The sequence below is a fragment of the Chenopodium album genome, chromosome 11 (genome assembly GCF_948465745.1).
Source record: "Chenopodium album chromosome 11, dcCheAlbu1.1, whole genome shotgun sequence".
NCBI classification, from domain to species: domain Eukaryota; kingdom Viridiplantae; phylum Streptophyta; class Magnoliopsida; order Caryophyllales; family Amaranthaceae; genus Chenopodium; species Chenopodium album.
Genome location: NC_137844.1, coordinates 5763169 through 5775359, shown reverse-complemented (window position 1 = coordinate 5775359; position 12191 = coordinate 5763169). Strand labels below are relative to the sequence as shown.

At 35.5% G+C, this 12191-nt stretch overlaps 1 protein-coding gene across 1 annotated transcript; it reads left to right on the top strand.

Moving 5' to 3' along the window:
- Positions 1-2835: 2835 nt before the first annotated feature.
- On the top strand, positions 2836-9626 carry LOC145567237 (RNA-dependent RNA polymerase 2-like). The gene is made up of 4 exons (XM_081626495.1): positions 2836-3500; positions 5624-7521; positions 8249-8399; positions 8585-9626. Exons 1-4 carry the CDS (start codon positions 2967-2969, stop codon positions 9341-9343), a joined length of 3342 nt encoding a protein of 1113 aa, XP_081482621.1. The 5' UTR covers positions 2836-2966; the 3' UTR covers positions 9344-9626.
- The last annotated feature ends 2565 nt before the right edge of the window (positions 9627-12191 follow it).

Below are 12191 nucleotides of genomic sequence, written 5' to 3'. Positions count from 1 at the left end.
TACTTGCTCTATTTCAAAACAAATTTTTTACTTTAATTATATATGTTTGCCAACACATTAATCTAACCCCATAAATATTTTTAATTATAATAAAATATAAAACAATGAAATTTTAATAAACAACTCATTAATACGAATCAAACAAAATTTAACATACCAATGTTATACCAATGTTATAAATACTCCGTGTACCGTATTATTAGTAATAAAATTCTTTAATCTTAAAAATAATGTTAATATTACAAGTGGGAATTGTCTTTTTGACATGGTTAAGTAATCTTTTCTCCTATTTCTAGTCAGCTCTATCTTTACTCCTATTTCCTAAAATATGTCTTACCATATCAATTTACTGTAAGTAAAACGTATCATCTTCTTCCAAATTTAATGCTTTCCCTCTGTTTCTTCCCTTTCCAAAAAAAAAAAAAAAAAAAAAAAAAAAAAACCTTCTTTCAAATTCAGCCCGCATTGAAGCAGTTTCTGAGATAATCTTCTTTCAAACTCCTATTGACTTCTGATACTTCCATTCCGCATTGAAGCAGTTTTTTGAAGTAATTTGTTGTGTTTTTTTTTTTTCGTAATCATCTTGTCAATTTCACAATCCAGGGTTTACCATTCATCTAATTTAATTCCATTGTCAATGTAGTAAGTTTAGGGTTCGAAATTTTGAACTATTGATGTTAATTACTACCTCCGTTTCTTATTAGTTGCAACTTTAGGGTATTATTTGTGAGATATAAAATATTCCAAAGTTGCAACTAATACGAAACGGAGGTAGTACTAAAATTGTATGAAGAAAAGGAAATCCAAAGCTTAATTTGATAATTGAATCAAATATTAAAACTATTTATGAGCCTTATTTGATAATTTAATCATATTTGGTTGCTAATGTGTTGGAGAACCCTTTAATGTTAAAATTGCATGTAACGTTTGATTAATTAGACTGGTGATTTTGGCTTGATTACGTGTAGTTGCATATTCAATTTTGATGTGGTACCAAGGTGATTTTGTTGGCTAATTTTGTGAATTGTGGTTTAATTGAGTAGTTCTGAGAATGGGAGGAGGATTCAGAGTGTTGCATTTGGTGCGACCGTTTCTTTCGTTTCTTCCTGAGGTACAAAACAGCAGACAGAAAGGTACCCTTCAGAAGTGTAGTGTTTTTTTTTAGAATACAATAAGTTTTAGCTGCATGAACTTGTAGATTGGATGAGTTGTGTATTTTAGTCGTGAGTTATGCTTTTTTTTTTTGTTTTCTTTTGGGAGGAGACTGTTAAAAGCAGTCTGGTTGGTTGAAAGATGATCTCATGGTATATCGTGTGATTGTGAGATGATCCATTGATCTTGCAATATTCTAACATTTTCAACTTGTTATTAATGAGTTTTGTGACTTTGCAGGATCAAGGTATGGTTATGCCTGGACACCGTGATTCAAACCTGCAGAAGGAACTCAACCGTTACATTCCCACTGCTGCCGCCTTTGGAGGCATGTGCATTGGTGCGTTGACAATCTTGGCAGATCTCATGGTTGCCATTGGCTCAGGAACTGGAATCTTGCTTGCAGTGACCATTATCTACCAGTATTTTGAGACCTTTGAAAAGGAGCGAGCAAGTGAACTTGGATTCCTTGGGCTTTAAGTGCCTTGATTGTGTTAAATTTGGTCTATGTTATTGATAACTTATCTATTTTAAATACAAAGTACTTATCATGATTTTGTGTAATGTATTTTTAATGGAAAAAAATAGGATAATTACTTAATTAGTTACTAATAGTTGGTGAAATTATAGGATAATTAATATCGCTTGATAAAGATTTCAAATCAAAACCATGGATAGCTTTATTTTTTTCCAACACCTTTACAAGTGTAATGAAAATTCTAAAGTTTATTCTGTATGCATGGCCCATGAGTTTAAACTCTCCAAACATCATTTTTATAAATCTTGTCTGACTATATGAGTAAACACTTATTTATGTATAAATGCTTCACTTATAAACATCAGAATATTAATCAAACAACATATACTAAACCTGTCAAAAAAAAAAAAAAAAAAAAAACCAAAACTATAAGCCCAAAATGTGTGTTATTTATTACAAATAATAAATCACCTTTATATTTAACAAAACTACTTTGATAAAATAGATACAACTCAAATCAGTAAAGACGATAACGATTCATTAATAAAGCATTCGGATAAAATAGGAGACCCGCACCCTGTCCATTCCCACTTATGGATTCTATAATATGGAGTAAGTAGTGTTAATTGATTATTCATTACTGATTAGATCAAATTGAATCATGTTTATACATATATCTCATACATTACCCTAGTACGAGTATTTATTTGTTTACAGGGTCCTATTGTAGTACTTTTATTTTAATCAACACAAAGACTGGTTAGCACAAGAGCCTTGGTTCGATGAAACATACTCTTTCCTTAAAAGGTTTACACATTAATTTACAGTTTTATAAGATACATATAGAGTATTAAAAGTTACTCCTTTTGTTCCTAAATAATTGACATATTTCACTTTTTTTTTTCTTTCAAAACTTGACTAAAGACTTAATCTCTTCAGTTTAATTTCAATTTAGTTAACTTTAATTCAATTTAGTTCCTAATTTCCTTCTTTTATAAACAACTCAGCTTAGCTCAGCTCTCAACAGGCCCTAACATGAACCGATTTTTTTTTAGGAAGAGCTGATGAGCACATCTGAATTCTCACATGCAGTTGAAAACCCGATTTTGGATAATCGGGCATATTTTGTCGCCTAAGTTGAAAGAATCCCCAAACAAATAAATTCGCCCACTAGTAGAACAAGAAACACTATTGACCTTGACAAAAGAATCTACAGTATGAAAAAGTAATTTATAATAAAAAGTTTCCAAATTCCCAACCACCCCTGCGTACACTCTCTGCATAGAGCAGAATCAGCACTTTCTCTCTCCTCTCTAAAACTCAGCCACCATTAACAATGGCGATAGACCGGAGAACAGTAGAAAGACCAACTGTAAAAGTCTCAAACATCCCTCTAACAGCCACTGCACAAGACATCTTCGACTTCCTCGAATCAAAAGTCGGTAAAGGTTCAATCTTTGCCCTTGAAATCTTCACCGAGAAGAAGAATTGGAAATCCAAGGGTTTTGGTCGGGTTCAATTCGAAACCCTTGAAGCTAAATCCAAGGCCCAGCAACTTAACGATCTTTTGTTCAAAGGGTGTCCACTTTCTCTGTCCAATTCTCATGAGGATGTTGTGGTTCGGCCCATTGAGCCCAATTGCAGGGGTGTTCGTGGGGATTTGTATGTGGGGTTGATGAAGAAGGAGGATGAGATGTGTGTCATTGATACTTTGGAGGATGTTAACATCTGGGTTTTGCCTGATAGGAATTGTGTTGTGTTTCATGTTGATTTTGACGGGGATGTTTATAAGCTAGAGGTTCAATTTGATGATATTTTTGAGGCTTTTGGGTGTTACTTTGATGAAAATTCTCCTGCTATTCTTCTCAAGGTCAGTTTTCTTCTTAATTTGTTATGTGTATTGAGAGTTGTAAAGGGTAATGATGTAGTCGGGATTTGATCTTAGGTCTTGGGTTTTACCCCCGAAAAGACTAGACTTCACTAACTAAGATATACAATGTGGATTTTTTCTCATAGATGGATGAATTGTTAAAGGGTTACTTTAGGGGTTTGATCATTTGATGTTTTGTACAGTACTTATTTGTGCATGTTTGATAAACTAAGCTAGCTGACATACATTGTGAATTTTTTGGCTTAAAGTCTTATATTAATGAATTGTTAAGGGTTTATTGTTGGGTTTGGTCATTTGATGCTTTGTGATTGTTTTTGCATGTGTGATAATTGGATGAGATTCTTGCTTTTAGTGGCCTGTGTGTAAGGGTATTGGATTTATATGTAACTTTGTAAGAAAAGTCCTTTGCCAATGTTTTTCATGATGGTTGAGTTTAAGAGGGATTCTATGGATTGTGGTGCTTTGATACTTATTGTTAGGTTTTGATAAAATCTTTAAAATGATGCCATTATTGTTTACTCTACATTAAGGGGGCGTTTGGTTAGTAATTTTAGATGTAGGAAACGGATTCAATTAAGTGTTTCCATTTTTAGTTATTTGGTATGGGATGAAAGTAACAAATACCGTTTTCGGAGGGTAACAAAATCCCCTAATTTGTTACCCTTGACAAACTAGTGGAAACAAAATACGTTTTCTTACTCAATCAGAATCTATCCAAATTGTTTCCATTCCACTAGGATGTCAAACATAGTAAATGTAACGTTTATCATTACCTTTTCTCCTACTTATTTGAATCCTTTCCGTTTCATTTACGATGTTCATACCAAACACCCCCTAAGTGGATTAAAGATGATTCATTGTTGAAATTATTTTGAACATCGTCTCTTAATTGCTTTTGTTAGCTAGTTGTTCTGTAAGAAGCTTTTAGTTAGTAGGTAAATCTGGCTCACTGCGTTGTCTTGTATGAAGTTAAGCATTGGTAATATACATTTACATGACAACTAACATGACTTCTTGAATCACGGTTTTAAGAATGTCATGCATGTACACCTTGTGCATGTATAATTTCATGGGTTGTCAAAGAGGTGAATTTCACTATGGAAATATGATGTTATCAGTAGTGCGAGTTTAGCCATTAGTCAGTGAATGAGGTATGTAGGTGATCTAAATTTGAATTATAAAGTAGTGGGTTTTTTTGTTACCCTAATAAAACCTAAATTTTGTGAGAAACTACCTAATAAAAAAATGTTGTAACAAGCTACCTAATAAAGTAATAAATGATAAAATGTTATAAGATACTACATTTGGCCGAAGTTCCACTGTTAACCTAATTTTATGGCGTTGACCCACCTCAAAACACCTCCAAAAGTCCAAAACCACCACGGGGGTTGGTTTTCAAGGTAGTAAGGTTATTTTCGGGGTGGTTAGAGGATATTCTGAGTTGGTGAAGGTAGTTTCGTGATTCGAGATGTTGATTTTTGGGGTTAGAGGTGGTGATTTTGGGGTTAGAGGGTGGTTTCAGCGTGGTGGAGGCAATTTCAAGTAGGTTGTGTTGGTTTTAGGTTGAAAGCGGTGGTTTTGGGGGTGTTTTGAGGTGGTTCAAAGATGGATTTCCGGCAGAGGTAATATTTTACAACATTTTACCTTTTATTAGGTAATTTTTTACTACATTTTTTTTATTAGGTAGTTTATCACAAAATTTGGGCTTTATTAGGTAATTTTTGACAAAAAATCCTAGTGAAAATTATCATGGTGGTTCTTAGCTTGTTTAGGTAGTACTGTTGCTCCAAGGAAGACCTGAACCTAAGTATTGCTTTGTATTAACCTTGGCCATTAAACTCTTAGTGATCTTGGATTGTTAATAGCTTCGCTTTCTGCAGAGTAACTATCTACTCTGAGATTTAGAAAATTAACTGCTCTGTCTTTTGGCTTGTCCACTGAGCTGTTTTGTGTTTAAAGTTGGTATGTTTCTGTCACTTAGCCTTCACACATTAGAAACCAAGTATCTTGTTGACTGTTTTTTCTATTTCCTTCTACCATGTACTCAAGTTCTGTGATCATGATTCTATCAACTGTGGGGGTAATTTTGCTGTCTGTTGCAGGTAAAGTATGCGCCAAAAATATACAAGAAGATTTCAGGGCCAAATTTGTATAAAAGGTTCAGTGCTGATCGCTATCATATCTGCAAGGAAGATCTTGAGTTTATCTGGGTTCGTACTACAGAGATATCAAATAGAAATTCCTTTGGCCTATCTTCTGCATTTTGTTGGGAAATTGAAGAGGGACCGATGGGTTTAGAGTTTTTTTCCACCATTCCCTTTTATAAGAAAACTTTAAAAAGTTTCGTCTTAGAGGAATATGACGATTATTCTTCTGCCTCAGGCCTTGTACCTCTTGTAAATTGTGAAAACATCTTAAAATTAGACTATGAGATCCTTTTCCAAATCAACTCCTTAGTCCACACCCTCAAAATTAGTTTAGCTGATGTGACTACAGAACTGATTGATTATCTCAGTTCTCTGAGCGTAGACAATGCTCGTACGGTTCTCCAAAAATTGCACAAGTTGAGTTCCACGTGTTATGAGCCGCTCTCATTTATCAAGACTCAGGTACAGGTTCTAGACGACAAACAGAATTATAGTCTACTTGCACGAAGCCGCTTGACAAATGATAGGATAATGAGATGCCATAGGGCATTAATCACCCCAACAAAAATATGCCTTTTGGGTCCTGAACTGGAGGCTTCAAACTATATTGTCAAGAACTTTGCAGCCCACACCGCAGATTTCATGAGAGTTACTTTTGTAGATGAAGACTGGGGTAGGATACAACCGAAGACTGTATCAGTTAGTGCTGAGCAAGGAATATTCTCAAAGCCATTTAGAACAAAGATATATCACCGGATATTATCCATTCTCCGAGAAGGGATTGTGATTGGAGATAAAAGATTTGAGTTCTTGGCCTTCTCAGCTAGTCAACTCCGGTCAAATTCTGTATGGATGTTTGCTTCCAATGATAAAGTGACGGCAGGTGATATACGTGAATGGATGGGCAGCTTTAACAAGATCCGTAGTGTTTCAAAATGTGCAGCTAGGATGGGGCAATTGTTCAGTGCTGCTTGGCAGACATTAGTTGTTCCTGTACAGGATGTGGAAGTTATTCCTGATATAGAACAAAATTCAGATGGAATTGACTACTGCTTCTCAGATGGTATTGGAAAAATCTCCCTCTCTTTTGCTAGACAAGTTGCACAAAAATGTGGCCAAGAGCATACTCCTTCTGCGTTTCAGATTCGTTATGGTGGTTATAAAGGTGTAGTAGCTGTAGACCGAAACTCCTTCCGAAAGTTATCTCTGCGCAGTAGCATGCTTAAGTTTGAATCCAAAAATAGAATGCTTAATGTCACCAAATGTAACAAGTCCCAGTCATGTTATCTGAATAGAGAGATCGTTACTCTTTTGACCACCTTGGGAGTTGAGGACGAGAATCTTGAAGCATTGTTGCAGGAACACATGCGTCTTCTTGGGAGTATGTTGACTAGTAGAGATGCAGCTTTGGCTGTGCTTGAGAGCACAGACATGGGGGATAGTAAAACACTTTCTAAAATGTTGCGTCATGGGTTTGAACCAAATGCAGAGCCTTATCTCTTGATGATGCTTCGAGCATACTTGGAGAGCCAATTGTCTGATTTGAGAGGGAGATGTCGCATTTATGTCCAAAAGGGCCGTGTTTTACTTGGTTGCTTGGATGAGACAGGGATTTTGGACTATGGCCAGGTATTTGTCCGTTTAACCCTGAGGAAAACTGAACTTGATGATCTGGATCCACATGTCTTCCAAAAATTGGACGAGAAAACTGCCATACTGAAAGGGAAGGTAGTTGTCACCAAAAATCCTTGTTTACACCCTGGTGATGTCAGAGTGCTGGAAGCTGTTTATGAGGTGGCTTTAGAGGAGAAGGGATTAATTGACTGCCTAATTTTCCCACAGAAAGGAGAAAGGTAAGACTGTAAGAGAACTTGTCTATTTCATTATTTCTGACAGTAGACAATATGAAACTTATCTTATACAGTTGCCTCTGGTAATCATTGTATTGCTTTGTTCTTCACTGGGTTGATGCTCTTTTTTTTTTTTTTAAATGAAATTTGCCTTGAAAATTCTAATTTTTAATAATTATGATTTCTTGGAGAGTAAATTCACTAAATTGTATGGATAACACCCCTTTTTTTTTTTAAGAAAAAGATTCAATGTGTTGAGAGCTTCAATGGAATTATAAAAAATAAAATAAAGGAAATGCATTTTTTTTTTAATGAAAAATTATGGATTGCAATGGGCTACATCAAATGTCTTGCTTATTGGTTTTGCCGTTCTTAGAATATTGGGTTTCATTGTTGATGTCTGAATTATTAGTGTCTTTCCATTTTAAGAATCAATTAGAAGCCTCACTATGTTGTGTATCCACGGAAATGTCAGTTAATAGTGTGATTCATGAGTGACTGCTTCTTTAGTTTTGTCTTTCTTAGTTGGACTATATTTTGTTTCTAACCCTACTCTGGAGATCAGAAATTCCTACGAGTAGAATATATTTGCAGCCCCTCATTTCCTTCTGTGTGATGGTGTGACCAGCAGTGAAAACAGTACACTCAAATAAGGGTGTGCATGTAATCAGTTCCCTTGTCTATTTTCCACTGTGGCATTTAAATGTTGACACCAAAATCACATATGCAGGCCTCATCCAAATGAGTGTTCAGGTGGCGATTTAGATGGTGATTTATATTTCATAAGCTGGGACGAGAAACTCATTCCTCCGAAAACTGTGGCCCCGATGGACTACACTGCAAGCAGACCTCGCATCATGGATCATGACGTGACTATGGAGGTCTATTTGTTACCAAGCATCTCTTTGTATTACACTTCATCTATAATCCAATCACCCCCCTCCCCCCAAAAAAAAAAAAAGAAAAGAAAAGAAAAGAAAAAAGCTTAATAAGCTGCTGCTGCTCATACCGTGTTCGTATGATTTTGATTAGACTATCAAGTCATTCTAACTGTCAAACTATGCAGGAGATTCAACGTTTCTTCGTTGATTATATGATCAGCGATACATTGGGAACTATCTCGACTGCACACTTGGTCCTTGCTGACCGTGAACCTGAAAAAGCCCTGAGTCCTAAATGTCTACGACTGGCTGAGCTGCATTCAATGGCAGTTGACTTTGCAAAGACTGGTGCCCCGGCTGAGATGCCTAATGTTTTGAAACCAAAGGAGTATCCTGATTTTATGGAGAGGTGGGACAGACCCACTTACAAATCTGAAGGGATTTTAGGCAAACTCTACCGTGCCACTGTCGCTGCAACAATTCCAAAATTAGATTTCAGTTGGTCAGAGGAGACTGCTCGAGCTGCTTATGATCCTGAACTAGAAGTTCCTGGCTTTGAGGACTTCATTGATGTTGCAAAAAGCTGCAAGGAGATGTACAGGGATAGGATGAGCGTCTTGCTGATATTTTATGGAGCAACAAGTGAGGATGAGATACTGACCGGTAACCTAAGAGCCAAGTCAGCATATTTGCAGAGGGATAACAGGAGGTATAGAGAGGTGACAGATAGGATTTTGGAATCTGTAAAAAGTCTTCGAAATGAAGCAAAAGGATGGTTCCAGGGCATTTGTGAAGTAGAAGATCGTCAAAAGATGGCTTCAGCATGGTACCATGTTACTTATCATCCATTTCATTGCCATGACAGTGCCAACTGCCTGGGTTTTCCATGGACTGTGAGTGATATTCTGCTTACCATAAAATCTGCTAATAAAAAACAATCCTGAACTCGTTTGTTCGTGAAGGTTTAATTAATTTACAGTATCAAGTTTAGCATCACCTTGGTGAAAGATCAAATTTGGAGGCTTCTTATGCTAGTACAAAGTTTGTAATTTTAATGGTAGATAGCGCTGACAGCAGGGCTTTATCTGTTTAGTTCATCATGTTACTGCTTTACATTAAGTACCTTAGTCGACTAATTATCTATGATTGACTTAATAACCTTAAATTTCCTTTTGTTTGGAGGAAAGCTTAAAGGTAACATCTGAATGTAAATTTCAATGCGATCATATGCTGATTATATGTATTTTTTTGTTTGAACAGCTTTGGCCATAAAATAGCGACAAGGCATCAAGCTTAAAGAACACATAAACCAGCAAATTGTTTAATCTAAAAAATCTCCAAAATACGTAGTTAATATTATCAACAGAATCAGCCTGCTGCCTGACTATCAGAACACAAATTGTGCTTCTAAGAAAACAACAGTACGATAAGCAACTGGGGATTTAAATTTCTAGTTTATGTATTGATTTAGAACGCATCAGTCAGAGCTGTCACCAATGCACCTCAATCCAAACACATTCTTCCCGCTGTAAGTCATGTAAAGAAACCCATCTTCATCCTTATTGTCCTCATAAATTGTTGACATCAAAGCAACTGTAGGCCTGTAGCACAACCAAACTGTTGGGTATGGCCCAAATTTTATAAGCCCGTTATTTTGGTGGAGTATTGTGCATATTCTAGAGGCTTCCGGAATCTCTAGAATAATATCCTATTTGAATGTTCTAGAGAATTATTGACATTGGAAACTATTAGCTAGAATATAATACATGGTTCGTGAATTTTCTAGAAAATTATGGATACAAGAATGATGGAGGAATTTCTAGAATATTCCAGCCATTTCTTCCAACCTCCATCTACACCTATAAATATAGGTCATGGGCATTTAACCATGAAAAACAACACAACACAATAAGCCATACTACACACAAGCCTTCCTACATACTACACCTCCTTGTACAATTTACCATCTTTACAAATCCACTATTCCTCTTTTGTAATACTCCAGTAATATAGAGAGAGTTATATTGTAATATAAACCCTTAAAGGGATACTTGTACTCTCCTATTTTCAAATAGTGGAATAAAAGTGCTTGTCATTACATAAAACCGTGTGTTCATTTATATTAATTATCTTGCTAATTATCAATTCAATTTATACTTCTCAATCAAACATATCTTCACTTTCGCTGTGCACTCACCAACCCTAACACAAACAACCAAGTTACAAACCATAAAATGAAAAAAGCATGTAAGACATATAATGAGAAGAACAAAAGACAATTGGTTATCACATGGTTATGTAATGCAGCTATTTTACATATATTAAGGGATATATGAATAAAAGAGCACTTAAAATATATTACTCCGAAACATAATTTGTATCAATCTAGCTTCATTTTCAGCAAAACAGCATAAATACAACTCGCAACCTAATATAATTGCTATTCTGAAATACTCAATTACAGATATCACACCCTAACCAGATGGTATAATCAGTAATGCCTAGATATAAAGGCCAAAACTCAGTTCTGGTAAGACCAGCTCAAACAACTCCTATACATATAATATGAAGAAACTTTAATTTGTTTGTACTTGGGTAATTCCAAAACATCTCATTCAAGTTATGGCTTCGCTTCTTAACAAAACAAGAGACAACAACACACAAAGAGTCACATTGTCATACCAATGCTATCCCTGCTTTTTCATAACTTACTTATACATTAGATCAAAGGGGAAACATAGAGGGGAAAAGAAACTGAAGCAGTAGGTTATCTAAGGGCTACAGGGTTGATAGAAGCAGTGAACTTATGTGTACAGGGTCTGAACAAGTTGGAGATGGTTTAAATATTACAGGTATGTAGTCATATCTTCAAGGATCCAAAATATTACTCTACCGTGGATAATTGACAATTAGTAGCACCTAGATCAGTCAATCAGGAATGCATAAAAAAAGCGCTTGATTTCATGAAAATTCAAATGATTAAAAGTCATTTATAATTGGTCTTGTCACAACTTGTGTTGTTGGGATACCATAATACATTAGCAAATACACAGAGAATTTGATGAGACTTCAATTGAAAAAAGAAAAACAACAACTTTTTAAGTCTATATTTCACAACTAGCAGGCGTGTGCAAACAATCAAAAGTATACAGGTTGCATCTTACAATGTTGGTAGCAGTGTCATCACCATATAGCAGGCATGTGCAAACAATCAAATCAAGTCAAGCAAGGAGCTTCATTCTAGAGGCATTCTAAATGGCCATTTGTAATCCTAGAATGGTCATCTAGCCCTCTTTATGATATGCTCACATTAATATCCCAAGAGATAAAAGGTTCATACTCCACATCATTTCGCAATAATAACTATCATGTTTAATACATTCTGACAGCAACAAAAACCAGTTTGGACATTGATTTGAGTAAAAACCGAGATTAGGAAGCATGAGCATGACAAAAACTTTTGAACATTGGAATAAAAAATGAGAGAACAACATATTCAGAGAGGCACGATTTTGTACCTGGCTAGTTCAGTTCCTCCAGTTCAATGGAGTAAGTATTCTGTTAGTAAATTCCCTGCTAAAGAACAATGATTCCATGTTCACATCTGCATACATTAACCTGTAATCATTAGCGCTTGCAAACTTTTGAAAGTGAGAAGTCTTGATGTCATAACAAAAGATGTATTTGTCATTGCGCTCCCAGGAGTCAGTATTGGTGAGGATCCAAATTTTATCAAAATTTTGCTCATCATAAAAAAGCCTCACAAAACCGAATTGTCGAAAGAAGCAATAC